Consider the following 25387-nt stretch of genomic DNA (forward strand, 5'->3'; position numbering starts at 1 on the left):
ATAGGTACTTCTCCCAATGCCCTGTGTCACAGTCCAGCCTTCCATGTGAAGGACTCCAGTGCCCTGTGCCAGGGGCTGTGTGCAGGAGCTGCTCAGGGCCCTTCTCTCCTTCCCTCTGGGATGAGCACCTATGGCCCAGATGCCCCATTTCCATGGAGGTTGGTCTCCTCCTGTGTCCTTTAAGTCCTCCTGTCTGACTGGTTCAGTCCTGTGGCCTGTGGTTCACTGTTGTTCTGTCTCAATTCCAAACTGTGCAGGGCAGTGAGATGATGGTAAGACCAAGAGCCCCTAAGGCCTCCCTGCAGGTGTGTCGGGAGGGTGTTCTGGGGGCTGCTGAGGAGGGTGTTTTGAGAACATTGACTGTAAAAGGGGGCCTGAGATGGGTTCTGGGTGAAGGACAGTGTTTTACTTGTTTGTTTGACTTTGGGGTATTTTCCCACTCTGTAGTTGCAGGTGAGAGACAGATGTGAGATGCAGTGAGCTGAGTGCTGGAGTGATGGGATGGGGTGCTGGTGGGAGCGATGGCCCTGCGGTGACTGCTATGGCTGTGGGAGGCTGAGGCCCGACCTGTGAGTCCTCTTTGCTCTCAGATATCATCCTCACCTGTCAGGCATGATGACGCTGGGACAGCTTCACTAACTGCCCCAAAACCATTGAGCCAGGATTTGGGGCCAGGCCTCCTGGAACCCTGATGTGATCTCTCAGGCCTTGTCCAGGGCTACCCAAGTGCTGCCTCCCAAGCCTGCACGTGGCTTGTTGGCTTGAGGAGCTGTTGATTCTTTCCGTGACTCTGGGGCCACTGGGGAGAGCACTGAGCATGCACTGTGCTTCCTCAGGACCTTCCTGCGCAGCCTTCCAAGTTTGTGCAGCAGCTTCTGCTTTCCTGCCTGCCTGATGCTGTTGAGCCTCGGGTCGGGTCTGTGACTGACACTGTTCCTGGTCCATCAGCACATGGCCTGAGTGAGCACCACCTGGGTTCCTTCCAGCTCAATATGGCTGGTTGCCTGCAGTTGTCCCTTTTGAGGGCCACGTTTTGGACTGTGTCCTGAGTCCCTTATCAAGGAAGAGGCCCAACACCCTTAGCACTAGACATGCTCCCACTCCCTGTGCAAAGGGGCTTTCCTAAGACTGTCCTAAAGCAGGGTGGCTGAGACACTGCAGTGTCTTCTCCTCTTGTGACCTGATGTGGAGAGTGGTCATGAATGGTTCATCCTCCTGCAGGGTCCCTTCTGGAGTATGAGGATGCATTCCACAGGAGTTTTCTGGGACACAGTAGTGGATCTTCAGCATAGGTTCTAAGGCAAGATTCAGGCAGGCCTTGCTTGGATACACAAATTCAGCCCTACTCAGCCTGTGAGAGGGCTAGGCTGGGCTTCCTCCTCCGAAGTTTATATGGAAGCAACTCACCTGGAGGCTTCTCTGGTGTGTCTAGCATGTTTTCCATCATGGGATGACTATGCACATGCTGCGCCATCTGTAGTGTGGAGCAGAGGGGCGAGGCCTCATAGTGACTCCCCAGGATCCATGGGGTTTTGGAGTCTGCGCACCTGCTTTTCCTGCTTGCTGTCCTGATGGGTCCTGGGCACAAAGGTATGGGTACCTGTGCTCCTGGAAAAGTCATTGGGATGGCAGCTGCTCCCAGTCAGGATGTGGGCTTCCACACGGAAGAGTGGGTTGTGGTTCAGGAGCCCCGAGGGTAGCTCCTGCAGTCTGTACCAGACTGGGAGACAAGCAGGGAGGGAATGAAACTCAGTTGGGTGCTTCTGAAGCTCCCCAGAGGGAGGGTGGGCCCGGTGCTGGTCCACATGAGTCACAGGCCAGGAGCCTAGGAAGGAGCCTGCAGAGAGATGAAGCAGGGATCGAGTTTTCTCTCCCATACCAGTCCTGTGCCCTCCCTTGTCAGTGGGATGTTTCACCGGAGTCTGTGTGGGATTTAAACTCCATCCTTTAAATGTCCTCTCCAGTGTAGCATGAGAGGGGACATGGGTGGGTCTGAGGAAAAATGGAGGCCTTCACACCACAGATTCAGCATGATGTTTCTCAGACACAGGGTTGTGTCCTGTGGGTCAGGGGCTAGTGGGGGCTAAGGTCAGGAAAAAGGGTCCATGTTCCTGGTGAGAGTCAAAGTCCTGCCCACACTGTTTCAGATGGGAAAACTGAGGCCCTGGGAATGGCCCTCCTCAGGGTGGCACAGCTGTCCTTGAAAAATCCCAGCATTGGAGATCAAGATGACAGAGGGGATCTAAGCTGTGCTTTCCAACTTCTCTGCAGTTTGAATCTAGAGAATGTCCACACAGCAGTGTAGGTATCTGAGAGAATGCACTGAGGATCAGTCATAAACTGACAGACTTGGAGAGACTCAGAAAGTCTAGTTACTGGACAGACAGTGAGAGAGAATCAGTTCCGAGCGTGCACATGTGCTGCCCAGACGGGGAGGAGGGAGGGAAACCACAGAAAGGAGGGGAAAAAAAGAAGCAAAACGATAAGACTGCTTTGAAAACAGTAGTAGAAGAGAATATTGGACTGAACTTAGCTGACACAGAAGCTGCACATCAGGCTGGTGTAAGAGAAGTGTTCTGCTGTTCTCAGTTTTTAAGTAGAATACTGTGGCAGGAAGCCATTTTGTGAAGGTCATGCCTTAGCTGGCAGTGCCGGGAAAGTTAAACTGAGTCCTGGAAATTGTAGCAATTTTGGCTCCAGAGAATGATTTTGAATTAGATAAAGCAATCAAGTGGGAGCGATGGCTGCTGAGAGCCACTGCCCACCATGTGGGAGAGGAATCTGTGCTGGAGCAGAGCTGCTACGGGACCAGAGCTGTGACTGGGTGTACTGAACACCCAGGGCTTCCTTGGTGGAACTGAAGGGTGGGGTGAGAACTGTTAGAAGCACTAGGTGTGGACTTTCCCCCATAAACATGCAGTGTCTTCATCTGCATGGCGGGTTTGGCCTCTGGGCAGTACAGACCCCAGGACCATCTTGTTTGTGCTTCTAGAGGTATCTCCAGCATCTGGCCCTGACACAGAGCTATTAAGGTGACCAGCATACAGTCCTAGAAGTGGGAAGAAATAAAAGTGCCATGCCTCTTCCTACCACTGAGCCTGTGGATTCAATCACCTCCTCCATATCCAGAAACTTTAGAAGTCACGCTTCTGTAGCTTGAACAATTGCCACACCTTCAGTACCTCACAGATTCTTAATCCAGAAGTCCTCAAAGAAAGACTCTTTGTCTTACATATCCAGGCAAGAGGAAAATTGTAGTTTTGATTTGAGTTGTATGGTTATTGTTGTAGTTAGTTTTGATTCCCCTCATTATTGTGATTGCATATGTTTATATAAAATTTATACTTCAGAAAATTTGCTATTTGTATTTATTCTTTTTTCTTCTTTCTCATTTTTATACTCTACTATTTGTCCATCTTTAGCTGTTTTTTTCTTCTTTTGTCCCTCCCCCACACTGCTTTTTGGGGAATATAAACAAGATTGATAAACCCTTAGCCAAACAAAGCAAAAGAAAGAGAAGACCAAAATGAATAAAATTAGAGACAAAAAAGAAACTATTATAACAGAAACCACTGAAATGCAGAGGGATAAAGAAATTGAAGACTTAAGAAGATGGAAAGACCTTCCATGTTCTTGGACAGGCAGAACTAATACTGTTAAAATGGACCATGTTACCAAAAGTAATCTACAGATTCAGTACAATTTCTATCAAAGTGCCAATTATATTCTTCTCCTTACTAGAAAAAAAAAATTCTAAAATTCATATGAAAGAACAAAAGACCCCGAATAGCCAAAGCAGTCCTGAGCGCAAAGAACAATACTGGAGACATCACAATACCTGGTCTTCAGATTGTACTGCAGAGCCATAGTAATAAAAACATCATGGTACTTGCATAAAAGCAGACATGTAGACCAATGGAGGAGAATTGAAGACACAGACAAACCCACATGGATAACATTGTCTGATAAACATATGTTAGAGAAAAGGCAGCCTCTTTAACAAGTGGTGCTGGGAAAATGGCCATCCATATTCAGAAGAATGAAAATAGATTCCTCATCCTGTACAAAAGTCAACTCAAAATGGATCAAAGACCTAGGAATAAGATCAGAAACTTTGCAAGAATTAGAAGGAAAAATAGAGGAAACACTTCTACATCCAGGTGCAGTCAAAGACTTACTATACAGGAATCCTATAGCTCAGGAAATAAGAGAAGAAATCAATAAATGAGATGGCATCAAATTAAAAAGCTTGGGCTCAGGTTGTGGTTCAGTGGTAGAGTGCTTGCCTAGCATGTGGGAGGTACTGGGTTCGATTCCCAGTACCACATTAAACAAAATAAACAAAATAAAGGTATCATGTCCATCTACAACTAAAAATAAAAAAAAAATAAAAAGCTTCTGCACCACAAAGAAAGCAACAGAGTGAATAGACAACCTATAGAATGGGAGGGAATCTTTGTCAGCTACTCTCCCAAAAAGGATTAATAACTGGAATATATTAAAAACTAAAAAACTCAATATTAAAAATTCAAATAATTCAATCAATAATCGGACAAATGAACTGAACAGGCGCATCTCAAAAGCAGCAGTACAAATGGCCAACAATTTTATGAAAAATATATTCAGTATCTTTAGCAATTAGGGAAATGCAAATTAAAACCACACTGAGATTCAATTTCACTCCAGTCAGAGTGACAGTCACCAAGAATACAATTAACAATAAATGCTTGTGAGGATATGGGGGTGGAGGTGGGGGAGGAGAAACTCTTATACACTTTTGGTATGAATGTAAATTAGCATAGTCACTGTGAAAATCAGTATGGAGGTTCCTCAAAAAGCTAAAATTGAAACCATATACTACTTGCTCTATCCAAAAGAATTAAAGTCAACATACTTCAGAGACACACGCATACCCATGTTTATTGTAGCACAGTAGCCAACTTAAGGACTTAGCCTAGGTGTCCCTCAACAGATGAATGGATAAAGAAAATGTGGTATGTATACACAGTGGAGTTTTATTCAGCCATAAAGAAGAATGAAATTATGTCATCTGCAGGAAAATGGAGGAACTGGAGATCATAATTTTGAGTGAAATAAACCACACTCAGAGAAGAGTATCACGTTTTCTCTCATATGTGGAAACTAGAGGAAAAATCAGGAAGAAAAGGGATGTTATGAGAGGAGACCATTAGGGTCGAAGAAGTGGATCAGGAGATGAGGGAGAGGGGAGGAGGTATTGAAGCATGAAATTGACCAAATAATGTTTTTATGTATGTGGTTTGAATATGCCACAATAAAATCCACAATTCTGTGTAATTAATAATAATTATTAATAAAATTAATATTATTTATTACTGATTTTTACAAAACCCAAACAGTTTTTCTTTTGGGGAGAAATTTTAAAAAGTGCTTGACCTCCACAGATCAGGGAGAGGTAAGGCAAGGACCAGGAGAAAATCCCACCTTATCCCCAAGGCGTTGTTTCTGTGTAAAAACAAGGAGTCTGGTCTTTGTCTTATGAAGAGAGTGACCTATGAAAACCATCTGAAGGACTCTTTCTGGACTGAGTTGGGGCAGTGGGGGTTGGAAAGAGGGTCCTGGTGGGAGCCCAGGTCAGAGATGGTGGTCTTTTTGCAGCTGTGACCCTCCTGCACACGGAAGCTTAGAATGCCCAGCAGGCCAAGACTCAGTATCTTGACCTAAGGAGCAGTGTGCAAGGGGTTGCAGGTGAGGCTGTGTGTTCAGGAGGGCAGGTCCATGCTCAGCCAGTATTCCTGGAGCCAGTTACTTGCTTGTTCTGGTGTGGGACCCACTGAGGCTCTGGGCCTGGGCAGTGTCTGCAGGCCTGGATGCTTGTAGGCTATGCCTGATGAGATGGGCAGCTCCTCACCCCATCCTTATCAGGGCAAGTGCTCAAGGAAGGTCTGAGGAAGAACTGGGAGTCCCCTGTTGTCTGATGTGAACCTTCTTTTCTGTGTAGGAGCGGCTGCTTATGAGCCTCCTTCCCCGGAATGTCGCCATGGAGATGAAGGAGGACTTCTTGAAGCCCCCTGAGAGGATTTTCCACAAGATTTACATCCAGAGGCATGACAATGTGAGGTAGGGCTGGCCCTGACCTGGCCCAGAGGTAGGACGTGGGCCTGAGGTGTAGAGGTGATGAGGGAGAAGGGCAGGGGTGAGGAAAGAGGGGAGGGAATGGCGGATAAGGAGAGGAGATGAAGGAAGTAGGGAGGAGATGGTGGAGGTAGGGAGAGGTTGGGTAGGGAAGGAGGTGGGAAAATCATAGAAGTTAGGGGAGGAGTGGGAAGGTGTGGTCAGGAAGCCCAGGTAGGCAACTGTCCTGCAGGGAGTCTGGTCCCTGGACTGTGGCTTCTTAGATGATGCGATAGTTCTCTCCCATTTCTTACTTCATTACCCTTGAACTTCTTGTGTTGACTACAAGGTTAGAACTCTCTCCCTAAAATTGGGTCTGAGCAGTGACTTTTTGGGCTGGGGATTTGCCCAGGTCTGAATTATAGCTGAGTATTATTTTAGTTGCTGCCTGGGTCTGGGGAGGGCTTACTCCTCTCTCTTACTCTTTCCGTCTCCTGAGAGTTCTTGAAGGTAGGGACTGTCGTTCCCATTTTGCAGGTGAAGAAACTGAGCCCTCAGGTGAATCAACTTGCTGCAGACCCTGAAGTTTGTCTGTTTTTAACATTCTCTTAAAAGTATTTATCTTACTGCATTATACATTCCTTTCAAAAACACTTTGCTGAATTGTAGCACACTTAGACTAGTGGTGGTCACCTGTTTGGGATTGGCACTTTGTGTAAATGCTACTCAGGTATGAGGTGGTATTGGGTGGACCCCAAAGCACTTTCCTTTTCAGCTTTTGGTAAGTTGGCTCTTTTTGGTTTTGGGTGTCATTGACTCCTGAAGACACAAAAGAATAAGAAAAACTATCTTATGTCAAGCACCACAGGCTGGTGCTAAATGGAGTTCTTAAACAGAAATGCAAGAATGCTAAACAGCAACACAGTAGGAATTCCTATTACCCAATTATAGTAATACAGATTTTGTGCTTGTATGTACATTTACCTTTACCAGTTTCATTAAAGACATATAGTAGATGAATGGGCAAACAAACAAGCAAATAAACAAAAATCAAACAACAATAACCACAAATAAGTCTAATGTTTTAGACAACTTTCATTGCTGTGACTGAAATACTTGACGAGAACAGCTTAGAGGAATAAAAGTTTATTTGGTGCCAGAAGTCTGAGACCACAGATAGCTGACTCCATTGCTTTGGGCCCAAGGTGAGGCAGTAAATCATGGTGGAATGGCCAAGTTGAAGTAAAGCTGCTGAGCTCATGGTAGGGTCAGGAAGCAGAGAAGGGAAGGTGAGAAGGGACTACAGGGAAGAACAACCTTTTCAGGGCATACCTCCAGTGACCTGCCTCCTCCAGCCCTGCGCTACCTGCCCATAGTTACCACTCAGTCTTTCCATTCATACTGATTTAAAAATGGTCAAAGGACTTAAATAGATACTTTTCTCAAATGCAGAATTTCACATAGCCAACAGGTGTATGACAAAAATTCTCAACATTACTAATCATTAGAGTAATGCAAATTAAAACCACAGTGAGAAATCATCTTATACCTGTTAGAATGACTGTTTTCAAAGACAACAGATAAATGTTGGTGAGGTTATTGATAAGAGGAAACTTGTACAATGTTCTTGGGAATGTAAGTTAGTATCACTGTTATGGACATCAGTGTGGAAATGCCTCAAATATTACAAATAGAACTACCCCTTGATCCCCCACCACTGAGTGTATATCCAAAGGATATAAAATCAGTATATCAAATAGATATCTATGCTCCCATCTTTATTGCATTGTTTACCCTGAGCAAGATATGGAAGCAACCTAAGTACTCTCAAAATAGGAATGAATAAAGAAAATATGGTATGTATATGTATAAATATGTGTGTGTGTATATATATGTTTACGCATATACACACAGAATACTATTCAACCTTAAAAAGGAGATCTTGCCATATATGCCAATACAGATGGAGCTGGAGGACACTGAAGTAAGCTAAATAAGACTCAGAAAAACCTTCATGGTTTCATTTACATGTGCAACTAAAATGGTGAAACTCAGAAGCATAGGAGGGGTGGTGGTTGCCAGGAGCTGGGGGGAGAGGAAAATGGAGTGAAGTTGATGAAAGAGTACAAAGTTTTAGCTACATAGGCTGAATATGTTCTGGAGATCTAATGTGCAACAGAATGGTGAGAGTTAACACTAACATATTCTTGAAATTTGCTAAGAGGATAGATCTAAGTTCAATCTTGTTAACACATGTACACACATACACACAGAGGATGGTAACTATGTAGAGGTGATGGCTATGTTAATTAGCTTGATTATGGTACTCATTTCACAATGTACTTGTATATTAAAACATCAAGTTGACCAGGCATAGTAGCACACACCTGTAATCCCAGCGTCTTAGGAAGCTGAGGTAGGAGGATTGAGAGTTCAAAGCAAGTCTCAGCAAAAGAGAGGTGCTAAGCAATTCACTGAGACCCTGTCTCTAAATAAGATACAAAATAGGGCTGGGGATGTGGCTTGGTGGTCAAGTGCCCCTGAGTTCAATCCCTGGTACCCTCCCAGAAAAAATCCACATCAAGTGGGAAAAATACAACATCAAGTTGTATACCATACATACACAATATTTATACAATGATATTTCAGTGAAGCTGATAAGAAAGAAAATGTGGTATGTACATAAAATGGAATACTATTCCTTCATAAAAGGAAATTCTGCATTACATAACAACATAAATAAAAGTTGAGGACATTATGCTGACTGAAATAAGCCAGTCACCAAAAGATAAATAATGCATGATTCTATTTATATGAGATATTTAAAGCATTCAAATGCATAGAATCGGAGTGGTATAATGTTTTCTAGGGAGTCGGGGAAGGGAAACTGGTGAGTTATAAGTCAAAGGCCATAAAATTTCAGTAAAATTAGATTAATAAGTCCTAGAGATCTGCTATACAATATTGTACTGATAACTAATAATAATATATTATAATTTTTAAAAAATTAAGAGACTTGATTTCATGTTAGATTCTTAGCAGAATTTTTTTTTTTTTTTTTTTTTTTTTAAAGTCAAGGTTCTTCGGGACTGGGGAGTTAGCTCAGTTGGTAGAGTGCTTGCCTTGCAAGCACAAGGCCCTGGGTTCGATCCCCAGCACCGCAAAAAAAAAAAAAAAAAAAAAAAAAAAACAAACAAACAAACAAAAAAAAACCCAGGAAAACTCCAATTAAAGGGACATTTAATAAAACAGCCTGTACTCTTTAAAAAATAAATAAATAAATAAATAAAAAATAAAGTCAAGGTTCTTCTGGGGAATGCAGCTGGAGTTGGGCACAGTGTCTGGACACCTAAGTGCCTTTTCCTCAGCTGGCTTCTTACCTGGGGACAGGGATAAAAAGTGGAGATGCAGGGAACCACCATTTTTCTTGTATACTGAAAATTATCCATCTGCATTCCCTAGTTGGCTCCTTAGTACCCCAGCAGTTGGAATGAGACAGGTTCAATGACCTGAGCAAGCAAGCTGAGCCTCCTTATTGTTGATGGTGCCAGCTCCACCCTCACCCCTTTGACAACCTTCTGGAAACTGTCACAGATGTCTTTTGGTGTCCCAGATATGAACATCTTGCTGCTCTTTTCCCATTCTCAATAGAATCTTCCAGTGATTCTGAATTACTCCAGGATCGCTGTCCAAACTCAGTGTGCCATATACAGTTCACATGGACTGATGTCATCAGGGCTGGTGTACATCTTGCAATTCTCTTCTCTGAGAATGCACCAACAATGCTGGAAGATGTTGTAAGAACTCTAGAAATTAGCCCAAATCTTGCAACAATTTATGAGGAGTATTTAAGAAAAATAACTAAATTTCAAGAACAGTGAGCTGTTTGGCTTTTTAACTTGCCCTATTCCATCTTTCTGTCTTCTCAGCTCCACAATAGCATTGAAAACCAACAATTGCAGTCACAGTGAAAACTAACACTCTTAAAGCTACTGAAGGGGATCTGAATGGAGTTGGTGCTCTTTCCAAGCCTGATTCTCAGAAAATTGTCATTATTTGTGTGAACTTCCCTGGGAAATCCCGCTCATGAACCATCTCTATTGTACCCGATGCAAAGCCCAGTGTGGACTGCCTTTGCTCAGCACCTTTGATGAAAACAACCAGTGGCAATTGTTTAACATCATAACTGCCTTAGGCAAACAATAAGGTAACCCCCACCCAAAAAAAAAACCAAATTAAAGGATAATCTTGGGAAGGAGATGTACACAGGATGCTTTGAATACCTCTGGGAATTTCAGAAGACCAAGTGTATGTAGAATTAGTTCACAAGAATCACTAAATAATGTCAAACCAAATAGCAATAACTACAATCCCTGAGGTGGGAGTTGGGGTGAGCAAATGTTATTTCCAGAGTTGCCACATTGTATTATTCAGTTCATAATAGAAATATATTATATATGAAATAAATGTATATATGGTAACACATAGGATGGAAAGAGCAATTAATGGAAACCATCCTTGAGGAAGCCTAGACATTGGGCCTCTTAGACAAAAATTTTAGCTCAGCTGTTTTAAATATATTCAAGGAACAAAACTGTATCTATATGACTAAAGGAAACACTAAGAATGATTTTGCACTAAATAAGGAATGCCAATAGTGTTTTAGTTAAAAAATGAAATAGAATTTCCAAAATTGAAAAATATAGTAACTGAAATGAAAAATTCACTAAAGGGTCTCCATAATCAGTCTTGAGCAGGCAGAAAAAGAATCAGTGAACTTGAAGATAAGTCCATTGAGATTTTGCAATCAGAACAATGAAAAAGGGATTAAGAATATGAAGAGAAACTCAGAGCTGTGAGACACCCTCAGGTATATCAACATATGCATAGTAAGCCCCAGAGAAAAGGAAAAAAGACAAAAGGGCAGGAAGAATGTTTGAAGAAATAATGGCCAAAAATGTCCCCAATTTTTTTGGAAAACATTAACACACACAAGAAGCTCAGTGCACTCAAGGTGAATGAACTCAAGGAGATCCCCAGCAAGACACATTATGATCACATGGAAATAAACTAAAGATGCAGAGACAATCTTTAAAGCAGCACAAGAGAAATGACAGTTTACTTACAAGTAAGATTAATTGCTGAGTTCTCATCAGAAACCGGGGATGCTAGAAGGCAGTGGGATGGCAGTGAGAAACTGAATTGAAATGTTCCAGCAAAACTCACAGGAGCAGTATCTGCTCTTCTCTCCACCTGGAATCCTGCCTGCTCATTGTCTATGCATCACCCTCCTCCCACCCCCAAAACTCACCTGACCCACCCTAGGTAACAATACTCACAACTCCATGCCTGTCCCCCAGCTTCAGTTTTCACTATAGTTAAACTGGCCACCTTTGGCATACTTTATATGTCCCCTCCTTCAGTGGAAGGGAATTCTTCCAAGGACAGTCATGTTTGTTTGAATCTTTTGTTTACTACCAAGTTCCAAGCATCTAAAATATTGTCAGTACATCTGGCCCACAATACATACTTGTCAAATGAGCAAGCGAATGAATGAATGAATAATGATACTTAAAAATCATTATAAATGATTGTAAACAGTAATAGAGCTCTTAAGGTAGCCTCTTGTTTTACTCCCATTTTACAAATGAAAGGATGGACATTATGAAAGTTTGCATAAGTTGCCTGGGGCCCCTTGCTGTTAGCTGGTAGAGCTGGACAGTCCTGCTAGAGTAGAGCTGTGAGCCCCTTCTTTGCTTTCCTTCTTTTCTTCTGTTTATTATTATTATTATTATTATTTGCAGTGCTGGAGGTTGACCCCAGGGCCTTGAGCATCCTAGGCAAATGCTCTATCACTGAGCTACACCCACAGCCCTTTTTATTTATTTATTTTTTTAATTTTGAGACACAGGGTCTTAGCTGGATGCAGTAGCACATGCCTGTAATTCCAGTGACTCAGGAGGCTGAGGCAGGAGGATCTTGAGTTTAAAGCCAGCCTCAGCAAAAGCGAGGCGCTAAGCAACTCAGTGAGACCCTATCTCTAAATAAAATACAAAATAGGACTGGGAATGTGGCTCTGTGGTCGAGTGTCCCTGAGTTCAATCCCTGATACTGCCCCCCGCCCCAAAAATGCCCAGGTTGGCTTGCACTTACAATCCTGCCTCAGCCTCTGGAGTAGCTGGGATTACAGGTGTGCATCATCACATCCAGTTAAGCTGGGCTGGTTCCTCTTTGGTGATACTATCTGTTGTCCACAAAAATGCTTGTTTTCTTTTACTTGACATTTATGGCTTCCATAGAGGGATGCTGGGAGGGAGTGGTATAGGTTCAGGAAGTCCAAAAGTTAGAGAAAAACAAGAACACCTTATACATTGAATAGTGGTTGCGGCCATGTTTTTAGACATATCTTAAAATGTAATGTTTCCAAGACAAACATTTTTTTCTTCATTTCTCAAATACTCTGCAGAGAGCATGTTTTAATTTTATAAGAAAATACATGGGTGTGGTGGCACATGCCTATAACCCCAGAAATTTGGAAGGCTGAGGTGGAAGTTTCAGGAGTTTAAAGGCCATCCTGGGTAAACCAGTGAGAACAGTCAATCCATCAATAAATGAAAGAAGGAAGAAAGGAAGGAAATCCTAGAAAACATCTTTTTAACCCATTTTTGTCCCATCATCCCAGATGTGGAACACGTATAAAAACTTAAGTTGAGCAACAAACATACTACTTATAGTAACTTTGAAATAATATTTGAGTATTTATTGTGTTTGCAGAATTGACGACTTGGGACCTAATGGATTAGTCTTTCCTACCAACTGTAGGGAAATAGTTCTGCTCTGTGGGTGGACACTGAGTTCTTGAGGCTGACTCAGGTTCTATATAAATAAGACACCCAGTATGTGGAGAATTTCACATAAGGGTGTGGCATCTCTGTAGAATAATTTAGTGATCTGTCCCCTTTGATTGTGAGGCTCTAATACCTGACCCAGGACCTCACAGTCACCTGTGTCCAGCTCATAGCAGAAGGGGAAAAAAAGGTTGTGGTGTGGAGGGGCCCACACACTTCTTAAAAGCTCACTACCTTAGTTCAGTGCTTGTAGCCACCACCTAGTCACATGGCTTCCCTGGAAGGGGGCAGGTCTAATGGACAGTGTGTAGTGGGAGAGGTTGGCAAGGGGGCTTGGCAAGCTCTGAATGACCCAGCAGCTAAACTCCCTCTGGGACCAAGAGGAAAGTCCTGCAGCTTCTCTGAGCCTCAGTCTTCTTGCCTCTAAAATGGGAACAGGGGGACCTTTATTTCCAGCTTGCATGGAGGAGTAAATGGGGTGATTTATTCTAAAGTGGTTTGTGGGTGGAAATGTCTATTCAACTTTGAAAGTCATTATTTTCCGAGTGATTGAGAGAAGGCGGCCCTGGCACCCCTTTCTCTTGCAGCATCCTGTTTGCCGACATTGTGGGCTTCACAGGCTTGGCATCCCAGTGCACGGCCCAGGAGCTGGTGAAACTGCTCAATGAACTCTTTGGCAAGTTCGATGAGTTAGCCACGGTAAGCTCAGTGTTTTCCTTTGTTCAGGTTAAATCAGAATGGCTTCTGTGCTTGGTGATTCCCTGTACCTAGAATGTGAACTGGACTGAGTGCCAAGTCATTCATCACCAGCAAGGTGGTAAATCATTGTGTTTTGAGCCTCACTGTTCATTGATTCCTCTCCTTGGACCTGCATGTGCCAGATAAGTGCACATGGCACAAACTCTGCCAGTGTACCTTCCAAATGGGTCTTCCAGAAAGATACTGTGTCCTGCAGGCCATACCCAGGCACAGGGCTGCTTTTTGCCATTCCCACAGGCAAACAGAACCAGTGGCCACAACCCCTTGTTCATGGCTATGTCTGTTGACATTAGGCTTGCCATTCTTCTGGGGCTGAGTCTGCCAATGGACATGCTGGGTCTGGGCAGCAGCCACCTTTGCCCTCAATAGGCTGCATGCTGGAGTGGAACAGGTCATAACTGGCATCAAGTCCTGCTGAAGGCCCAGCTAAGGCCATGCTAACAGCTTTGGCTTGAAATGGTGTGCTTGGATGCTGAGAACAGTAAACCCATGGAGCTTCCATGAGTGCCAGTAATCCCCTGGGCCACCACAGCCCCCTGTGGGAGTCTGGTTGGTGGACTCAGGAGCCCTTTGCATTTGTGGTACTCAGCCACATTGACCAGCAGGCTCTGAGGGGCTACCAGAGTCTTCCCCTCACCCCGGAACATGTTGGTTTTTAGAGCAGAGAGAGAGTATGTGGGTCTGGAGTCCAAGCTGCAGAAACTGACAGACCATCCCAGCCCTCAGGAGGGCACATTTGCTGAGTGGGATGCCCTTCATTTTTCTCTACTGCCCAGGGGAATGTTTGGGATAAATTGCACTGCTCACAGCAGTAATCAGATCAGGGCTAAGAATGCGCCCTGTTACTCTGTAGTGGAAATCCTCTTCTAGCTCTTTCATCTGGCAAATCCTCCCTGATACTGATTCCTAGCCCATGCGGGCCTGGCCTGCTTCTGCAGGAAGACTGACCACAGCCAAGGAAGGCTCCTCTCTCAATGGGACAAAGGGAGCAGAGGGCAGTGGTGGGATGCCCAGGTGTGAGACTTGCTGGGGCACTGGCTGTCTGGGCTTCCTTGGACCCCAGACCCTCACCATCCCTGCCCTTTGAGGAACAGGAAGAGCACATGGGATGGTGCCAAATTCCCCTTCTCTTTTGATCAGCCTCCTTCCAGGTGGGGGAGGGGGCGCTGAGGTCAGTGGTTTGGGAGAGAGCAGTCAACTCCAGGGAAAATCAGTACCTTTCTCAATGGAAGCAATGGTGAAGATTCTTGGGAGAAAGAGTGGCTGTTTACCCAATGGAAGCGCCAGAAAAGGGCCTAGCTGGGGCTGGCAGTGTGGCAGCAGAGTTGAGAACCTCTGAGCATGGTGTAGGCTGGGTGAGGAGCCCCACTGGGCAGGGCATGGCCAGGTGATGGTCACATGGGACTGAGGCTGCTGAACTTGCCATACCTGGATGATTCAGTTTTGGGGTCTGACTGTGTGTGTGGGAGCAAACCTGGGCATGTGCTGTAGACATCTGGGATAGAGAGAGAGCTTAAGAGGGGTGGGAGGGAGTGGGCCTGGGAACTTTGGACGCTGCTATCTTTTGGGGGTTCCTGTGGAGAGCAAAGGTCCTGAGGTCCAATCCTAAAGTTGTTGTCTACATTCCTAATGGACTGGTTAGATGAGCCCTTTCTCCTAAGATACTCATTGGTATGCTGGGACAGGGTGCTGTGGAACCCTATTTGGGAAAGGCTGTGTCCTCCTTCCTGAAGGGGAAAGGAAGATGATGGCTCTCCATCTGGAAAGGACGCTTTCTGGCTGAAATGATGTTTTTGCCTGGCTTGGGGGCTGCCTGTCTATAGCTCTGTCTGACTATCTACTGGCCTCGTTCCCAACTGTGGCTGTAACTATCTTCCCACAAGCTTCCCCATCTTCCTGGGCAAGTCCCAGGGCTCTTCCTTTCTATCTGTTGCATAGGATTTCTGGCTGCCATGAAGGAGGTGTGGTGAGATATGCCCAGTGTGCGCCTTATTGCCTGGGGTGGAGCTCTAGCTCCTGTCTTTTAGTCAAAGAGCACATTTTGTCCAGATGCTAGGGGGTGCCTATAGCTTCATCCTTATGGAATCTTCTAGATGGAGTGTTCCACTTAGCCCTGCCAGGGCTTTCTTTACTTTTATTTGTTTTTTTTTTTCCTTCTTCTTCTTTTCTCTCCTGGTCTGAGCTTGTACTGCCAATGGGATGGGTTGGGTCATTTCTGTATTGTGTCTGAAAAATCTTTGCCCAAAGTGCTATTACTGTGTGTTGGTTTCTCAAAGCCACTGTGGCAGATTACCACCCAACTTGGTGGCTTGAAACAATAGAAATTTGTTTTCTCAGTTCGGGAGGTCTGCAATCAGTCCTTCTTGCCTCGGATCAAGATGTCGATGGATGTTGCACATGGTGGTGCACACCTGTAATCCCAGCAACTTGGGAGGCTGAAACAGGAGGATGGCAAGTTCAAGGCCAGCAACTTAGTGATACCTTGTCTTGAAGTAAAAAAGAGGGGGAGGATTCTGGAGATGTAGCTCAATGATAGAGCATCCCTAGATTCAATCTCTAGTACCAATAAATATATAAATACATAAAAAGGATGTTGGTAGTGTCCTTCTCCCCACCAACGGAGAATCTGTCCCTTACTGCTTATATCTTCTCTTGGTTTCTGCAGTTCCTTAACTTGTGCCATATCTCTCCAGTCTCCTTTGTCTTCACATTGCTGCTTCTCCCCTGCTTCTCCTCCTCCTTCTCTTCCTCTTCCCTTCTTTTTTTCTTCTGTCTGTTGCTTTTTTCTTTGCAATAGGTTTCCTCCTGCCTTCCTCTTATCAGGCTACGTGTCATTGTACCCAGGGCCCATCTGCATGATCCAGGATGGTCTTCCCATTTCAGGATCCTTAATTTAATCATATATGCAGAGATTCCTTTTCTTATTTGTTATATAAAGTGACATTCACAGATTCCAGGGATTTGATCATGGATATCTTTTGGGAGACCATTTTTCAGCCTACCAGTGACTCACTTTTAGTCTTTCCATTGAAAAAAAGGAACTAGCTATGACTATTTCAAGGTGTTAATATAATGAGAAGTCAAATAGTAGAAAGCAAAATAACAGCATGAAACACCTAGCATAGTGCTTAGGACAGAGTTAACCTTCAGTGAACCACAGCTACTGTCGTTACCAGAAGAACTGTGATCAGAGGGTCAGTGACATTAAAACTGCTTAGGTATTTGAAAACTTAGTGTGAAAAAAATCAGCATCTTCTAACATAAAGCTCATTTTCCTTTAATCCCATTAGGTTATTAATTCATAACCAGATAACATTGCTGTTAGAAATGCCCATTTGTCAACCGGGTCTCTTTTAGAGAATTGTCAAATGACTTTTGTTCTTACTACCTTTGTAATTAAATCATATTCAGTTTTTACTTTGCAAATTTTCGCACACTGTGCTATGTGGGAGAAATTCTGCTGTTCACCAGGATGTGCATTTCCAAGCAGGCTGCAGACTTTATTGATCAACTTCATACTCCAATAGAGGAAGACATGTATTTCTTATACACTTGCTTCATAAAGCACACACTATATTACCAATAAATGGAATACATTAATTCAGTGTTCTCCATCTTATGAGGTCTGCACCCAAACTTGAGAAAAAACATCATTAACAAAAAGTCCAAGCATTAGATACAGTAGTTAGATTCATGGTCAATGAAATGAAAACATGACATAGTACTCATAAATTTTTTTGTGTGTGAATTTTCCACAGCTTTACAAATACATACTGTTTTTAGAAAAATGCACATGGCAAAGATATGCAAATGATTGCAATCATTCGTTTCATTTGCCAACTATCTAAACCCAGCCTGTGGCCCCTCTCATAGTAGGGTTGTTAAATAAATATAAGAAAATTTTTTGCCTAATCAAGGTCATAAAAATTTTCTCCCATGTTTTCTTTTAGAAGTTTTATAATTTTAGGTTTTACATTTAGGTTTATAATACATTTTGAGTGAATTTTTGTGTATAACATGAGGTATGGATCAAAGTTTTTTAATTTAGTTTTTTGCATGTGGATATCTAATTGTTTTAGCAACATTTGCTGAAAAGACTATCATTTCTGCGCTAAATTGTATTTCTAGAACTTTAGAATAAACACTTTTGTTTATATATAGGTGGACCTATTTTTGAATTTTCTTTTCTATTGATCTTTGTGTCTATTTTGACACCAAAGTCACACACTTTGGTCCTATAGCTTTACAACAAATCTCAAGACAGGTCTTGTGAATCCTCCAAGTTTGTTTTTCTTTTTCAAAGTGATTTTTGGCTATTTTAGGTTCATTTCTTTTTTCTATGAATTTTAGAATGGACTTGTTAGTTTCTAAAACAGAGTCCGCCAAAATTTTGTTTGGGATTGTGTTGCATCTACATTATGAATCCAGGGAGACCTGGAATTCCATAAATACAAAAGCTTGTGATTCATGAACATAGTATATCTCTCCATTTTTTAGATCTTATTTAATTTCTTTAAGAAATGTATAGTTTTCAGTGTATAGGTGTTTCATATATTTTATCAAATTTATCCCTAAATAGTTCCTACTTTTTGGTATTATTTAAATGCTTTTGATCTTTAACTTTTAATTTCTAATTTTCTGTTATCAGAATAGTGTTAGTTTTGTGTCACTGTGACCAAAATACCTGAAAAAAATCAACTTAGATGAGGAGCAGTTTATTTTGGCACACATATTCAGAGGCTTAGTCCATAGTCAACCAATTCCATTGCTCTGAGCCCAAGGTGAGGCATGAAGAACATGGTAGAGGAGCGTTGCTTGTGTCATGGTAGAACCAAAGAGAGGGGTCAGGGGTCACAGGGCAGATGAACCTTTCCAGGGCACATCTCCAGTGACCCACCTTCTCCAGTCATGTCCCATCTGCCCCCAATTACCACCAATTACATTCAAACCAGGATGACCTGATAAGGTTATAACTCTCACAATCCAATCATTTCACCTCTGAACCTTTCTACATTAACATAGGAGCTTTTGGGGGATGCCTCATATCCAAACCGTAACTTAAAAAAATTGTGTTTTTATTGACTTATTGTTCTGAAACTCTGTTAAACTCATTTTGCAAATGAAGACAGTTTTTCTTCTTTGTTCATCATCTAGTTGCCTTTTATTTGCATTTTCTTGTCTTATTTCACTGGCTAGAACCTCTGGAGTAAGTGGCAGGAGCAGAAATTCTTGTCTTGTTCTCTATTCTAGGAGAAAAGCACTGTCTTTCATAATTAAGTATGATGCTAGCTGTGGGGGTTTTGTGGATGCTTTTTATCAAGTTGAACAAGTTTTCTTTTATTCCTAATCTGCTGAGAGCTTTTTACCAGAAATGGATGTTGGATTTTTGTCAGTTTTTTTCTTTTGTGTTTATAGGAATGGTCATATGACTTCCCATTTTTAGTATGCTAATGGAATAAATTACATTGATTGATGGTAAGTGACAAAACATCCTTGCATTCCTGGGATAAACCATACTTGAACATACTTGGCTTTGATTTGTTAGAATTTTGTTTAGAACTTTTTCCATTTATGTTATTTGAGGATATTAGTCTGTAGCTTTTCTTATTTTGTCTTTACATAGTATCAGTGATCTCAGAGATGGCTTTTGGGTGTGTTTCTTCTTGTTCAGTTTTCTGGGAAAATGTTCAGTAGATTTACCAGTAACACATCTGGGTCTGTATTTTCTTTGGGCAAAATTTTTACCAACAAATTCAACTTCTTACCCATTTTTTTTTTCCTTTTCTTGAATGATTTTAGTAGTGGTTTTTGTTTGTTTACTTTTCTATGAAGGAGTTTGTCTACCTACTCTAAGTTGTTAAAATCATTGGAATAACCAGAAGAGTAAGAAGTTATATTCCATTTATGTATAGTATATCAAAATACATTCTACTGTCATGTGTAACTAATTAGGACAAATTTAAAAAAAATCATTGGAATGAAATTATTCATCATATTTCCTTGTTATTCTTCCACATCTGTAGAGTTTGGAGGATGTCACTGCTTTTATTCCTGATTTAGATAATTTGTATCTTTTCTTCTGGTCATTTTGTCTAGAGGTTTATCAAATTTGTTGATTTTCTTAAAAAATGCTTTTGTTTTCATTGATCTATTTTTCTGTTCCAACAATTTCATTTCAGCCATTTATTAGTGTGTTTCTTCTTATTTTGAGTTTAATTTGCTTTTAACTTTTTTTGTAGTTTCATTAAGATGAAATGATCATTAATTTGAAGTTTTTTCTTTTAATATGTTTTTAGTGCTATAAACTTCCCCTGAAATGCTGCATAATAGCACCAAAATTTCTGCTTTGTTTTTATTGAGTTCAAATGCTTTTTAATTTCCCTTTTGATTTTTTTTTTTTTTTTTAGACCCATGGGTTATATTTAGAGGTATGATGTAGGGATTTTTGAAGATCTTTCTGCTTTTGACTTCTACTTTGATTCTGTTATAGTTAGAGAATATAATATTTTTTATGATTTGAATTCTCTTAAATTTATGGCCAAGGATATGGTTTCCTTGATAAATGACCCATGTACACTTGAAAATAATGCGTACTCTGCATTTGCAGAATTCTTTTATTAATAATGTATTCTATAAATAGCAGTACTGATATCCTGGCTACTTGTTCTCTCAATTATTGTGAGAGGTGTGTCAAAATCTTCAACATAATTGTATATTCTTCCTTTTGGTTCTGTTTTCTGTTGCTTCATATATTCTTAAGCTTTGTTATTGGATTCTTTATTTAATAACAGGATTGTCATTTCCTCTTGATGTATTCACTTGCATGTGTGTGTGTGTGTGTGTGTGTGTGCGCGCATGTGTGTGTTACTGGGGACTGAATCTAGGGATGCTGTACCAGTCTTCTCTATTTTTAATTTTGAGTCTGTCTCTCACTAAGTTCCCCAGACTGGCCTCGAACTTGTTATCCTTCTGCCTCAGGCTCCCATTTAGCTGGGTTCATAGGTGTGCTTGGCTAAGTTGACTTATTATTAAGAAATAATCCTCTTCATTCTGGTGATAATCTTTACTTGGCCTGATATAAATATAGTTATTCTAACTTTCTTTTGATTATTGTCAGAAAGTCTGTCTTTTCCTGTGCTTTTTTTTTTTTTTTTAATCTTTCTGTATCTTTTTATCTGAAGTTCATTTCTAGTTGGATTTTGCTTTTATTTTTTATCTGGAATGACAGTTTCTTTCTTTAATTGGGCATTTGGACTCTGCATTATTGATGCATTAGGTCAAAAACTGTCACCTTGCTATTTACTTTTGATTTGTCCCATCTGTTCTTTATTTCCTTTTTTTGTTTTTGACTTTTATTGCCCTTTTGTAGATTTATTGAATGTTTTATGGTTCTGTCTTACCTTTGTCGGCTTATTAGTAGAAAGTGTTTTCATTATTTTCAGCATTGCTGTAGGGTTTTATAACTTAATAACTTTCCACCATCATGCAGTTTCTATTTACTGTTCAAGCTTGTTTACCTTATGAGAAAAGGATACTTCTGTTTCTGTCCTCTTGTCCTTCATGAAATTGTTGCCATTCACCTTTTTGTGAGTTATGTTTTTTGGTGTTACTTTGTTAATATATCTATTTACGTAGTTCTTTTTGGAAGAGATTTAAATGATAAGAAGTCTTATCTATTCCTGTAGTTTCCATTTCCCTGGCTCTTCATTCATGTGGTCAGTATATCTCTGTGTTGTATTTTTTCTGCCTAGGGAATTTCCTTTAACCTGTTTTGTAGTGGCAGTCTGCTGGGGATGAATTCTTCCAGTTTTTGTACTTCAGGAAAGCTCTTTATTTGGCCTTCAGTTTTTGGAGTTTATATCTACTGGTATCATCCTCTAGGTCTGTGGTTTAGTTCTGTGTTACTTTCTGCAGCACTCTGAGGATGTCGTTCTGTTGTCTTCCCTTACGTGCTTTTCCTGTGAACCATCTGCAGTCAGTTCTTGGTTCCTTTGTATGAAATTGGTCCCTTTTCTCTGTCTACTTTTAATAGTTCCTCTTCATCACTGGTTCTAATAAATTTGATTTTGATGTGCCTTGGTGTAGTTTTTCTCATGTTACCTGTGCTTGCAGTACATTGAACTTCTTGCATCTGTAGGTTTATACTGATATCAGATTTGGAAAAGACAAAAAAATAAATCATCCCTTTCAAACACTTTTTATTTTCCCTCCCTCTTCCTTCAGGGGCACCAGTGCCACCTGTGCTAGGTTCTCTTGAGACTGTCCTATAGCTCATTCATGATCTTTTAAAAAAGAATTTTGGATTCCTTTTCTTTTTCATTTTGAGCTATGTCTATTTTTTTCTGCAGTGAATAACCTGTCACTCCTAGTCACTGTCATTTCCCTCTCAGACACTTCAGTTTTTATCTTTAGAAGTTTAACTTGGATCACCTTTTCTCCTTGTTGAGGTAACTGCTAGGAATTTCAAAATTGGAATGACCCCTTTCATGTCATCTTTTTCTGTATCAGTTATCTCTTCTTCCCTTTGTGCCCTGATGGTGTTGTGCATTTTTAAGTGTGTGGTTTGCTCTAATCTGCATGAGTACTTTTTAGAGGACCTTATGTGCTTCCTCATAGCTGTGCTCATTCTGGGTTGCAGTACCTGGCACTGAGACTCAGGGTGGCCCCTGTGAAGTGCAGGCTTGGAAAATCACACACAGCTGTAGTCCAAACACCTTTTCTTTACAGAGGTACCTGCAGGAAGTTAAATAAACACAGTGCATATTTGCCTTAGTCTTAATAGTAGCTGATGGTTTATTTACCTCCTTAGCCATGGTTGATGGTCACAGATGTGAACAATATTTTTGACCTTTCCCCCATTTATTGGATTCTTGTTAGATTTGCATTGGTTCTTATATGCATGTATATTTGCAAAACTGTCCACACCCCTGTGAAATGATGGAGAAACACCTGTTCTTCTGTTTTAGTCAGATTTTTTGCTGGTGTGACGAGAAAACCTGACAAGAATGGTTTTGGAGGAAGAAAAGTTTGTTTGACGCTTATGGTTTCAGAGGTCTCAGTCCATAGATGGCCAGTCCATTGCTGTGGGTCCTAGATGAGCAGAAGGGTGTGGAAAAGGAAAGCAGCTCAGAACATGGCAATAGGAAGCAGAGAGAGTGCTTTTCTCATCAGGGACAAAATGTAATCTCCAAAGGCATACCCACAGTGACCTACCTCCTCCAGTCATACCCCACCTGCCTACAGTTACCACACAGTTAATACATTTAAATGGGTTAATCCACTGATTAAGTTAAGATTTTTATAACCTGATCATTTCACCTTTAGAACTTTTTTAAAAAATTTATTTGATTTTATTTGTTCTACTTAGTTTTCCTTCATTGTCTCACACAGGAGCATTTTGGGGGGTGCCTCATCTGAACCACAGCAGTCTTCCTCCTTTCACCTCTACCTGTGGAGGGACAGGGTCCCATCTCTGAATGTCAGTTTTCCTAACAGGAACATGAACTGGTTGGACTAGGTACATAGTCCCTTCAGCTGCTTCCAGAAGGTGATGGGACAGTGTGGTGATTCACACTCTGCCATCTGTAGAGATAAACCGATTTCAATATGGCTTTTTTTTTTTTTTTTAATCAGCTAGACAACCTGGGGCTCCTCCTGATCCCAGGTCTCATGTGGATGAGAACAGAGCTCCTTAGTTTTGTTCATAACTACCAGAACCCTTCCTGGAGCCTCCCCTGCCCCCATTAACAAGAGCATATTGTAAGTTCTGAGCTCCTGTGTGATGGTTGTCAGTGGATGGACTCAGACTTGAGATGGTATAGCTGGGTGCCCTGATTGATACAGAATTCAAGCAAGGGTTGGTTGGGAAGGATAGCAAGGTCGCACAACTCCATGAAGTATTTCCTTTCCCTGGATTGGCTTCGAGGTCACCCCTAGGTGTGAGTAATAGTGAGGGATGTTCAGGGTCTGCTGATAACCTCTTGAAGTCAATGCTGTCCCCAAATACAGATATACCAGGAGACTTTCTGATCCACAAGGAACTATCACAGAGGATTACTTGAACAAAAATAATGAGTATTTAAGTTAGGATCATTAGCATTCATATAATTTGCTTTAAGAGAAAATAGGGCAATCATGCTGAGTTGAGGAATTCTTCTGCAGGCTCAAATGACATTGGGCTTCCTGACCACAGATGACAAGACAGACACACATGGCTTTATGATACAATCTGGCCATTTTGTTCAATCTTTAATTGCTGAAAGATGACACTTTGATGGCCTGTGTAGTGAGGTTATTGTTTTGCATTTATTTTGTGTTTCCTCTGGATATTTCCAAAAGGAACTCATGCAAGCTGGGCTGGGAGCCAGAGCTGTCCCTGTAGGCTCCAGGTCCATAGGGAAGTGTGTTCACATCCATCCTTCTAGTGCCCTCTTGGTCTTTGCCCTCATTGAACCTTTCACTGGCTTCAATTTAAAGGCCACGGGCAGCCCTAAGTACCCAGCCTCATCATCATTACTTCTCTTGCCTCACCTTCTGTGCCTGCAAAATGTGAGGAGAATACCAGAAGGGTCTGCACATCCCCTCCTGCTCTGGCACCCTAGTTCTGTGAGCCACTGAACACCTGGCTGTCTTAGAACCCTGAAGTGGATTTGTTGATTCGTTGTACTCACTGTTGATGGTGTTCTTGGAGCAAGTTTGTGTGTCATGCACGTTGAGCACAGAGCATGCTGAGCGATGCAGTCTTGGTCTTTACAGACATCTCTGTGCGGGGCACTCTGAGTTTTGTGTAAAACCAGGAGTTTGCTGAATAAAATGCTTGACACATTATGATCAGAATAGAAATAAAACATCATGAGTGCTGTCCAGAGTGAAACATGGTGCATTTCCTGGAGAGTTGGTCTTCCAGTAGAGACAGTGGAATAAGGGAGAAAATGGTGCCTTTCATGGGGGACAGTGTTATATAAATGAGTGGACATAAAGAAGAACGTGGCCAAATTGTGATTTGAATGCAGAATCTGATCAGAAAATGGGAGAGATGAGACTGATACCTGGTTTTGGAGATCAGGAACAGGTCCTCATTCCCCAGGTGCTGAAGATTAAACACATCTGACAAACCTGAGGTAAGTAGAAAGCAAGTTTTTTTTTTTTTTTTTTTAAAGGGAGGGACAGAGGTAGCAGACTTCTCCAAGAGAGAAGGGCACCCAGAGCTGGGTGCCTGTGAAGTGGGTGTGTTTTGTAGACCCCAGACCCGCCCCCCCCCCCAACCTTCTCTTTCTTCTCTGTGCACTTACCTAAGGGCAGGAAGAGGCAGGAGCACAGGTAATGGCTTGTGTTGGGAAGCACAGTCCTGGAGGTGTTACCAACCCACTGAGCTGGTACTGTGATTCTGGAGGTTAGCTGTTAGCAACCCAGTGATAACCAGCCATCTTCCTCTCATTGTCTACACTGACTGCCAGGCCTTCTGCCCCCTGCCTCAGTTTGTTGAAGAATGTGACATTTCCTGTCCCCTTAGGCCAGGTGGGGATGCAGGCAGATTGCTTTTGGGCACAGAAAGCATGTGGGGAGTCAGTGCAGTGGGTTCATTTTATAGAATTATTCCCTTAACCTTGTGTTCCCATCATCCTCGTCTATTTGTCCCCATATAAGGCTTGAGTGAGAAGCAGATCAGTTAGCTAGGGAGATCCTGC

General features: G+C 41.9%; 1 protein-coding gene across 1 annotated transcript in view; it reads left to right on the plus strand.

Annotated features, from left to right (window-relative positions):
• The window catches only part of Adcy1 (adenylate cyclase 1), a 153748-nt gene that overhangs the window by 35509 nt on the left and 92852 nt on the right, over window positions 1-25387 (plus strand). The window contains exons 3-4 of the mRNA XM_047560293.1: window positions 5981-6099; window positions 13529-13640. Of these exons, the coding sequence (XP_047416249.1) occupies window positions 5981-6099; window positions 13529-13640 (231 nt within the window). The remainder of the gene's footprint in view (window positions 1-5980; window positions 6100-13528; window positions 13641-25387) is intronic.

The sequence above is a fragment of the Sciurus carolinensis genome, chromosome 8 (genome assembly GCF_902686445.1).
Source record: "Sciurus carolinensis chromosome 8, mSciCar1.2, whole genome shotgun sequence".
NCBI classification, from domain to species: domain Eukaryota; kingdom Metazoa; phylum Chordata; class Mammalia; order Rodentia; family Sciuridae; genus Sciurus; species Sciurus carolinensis.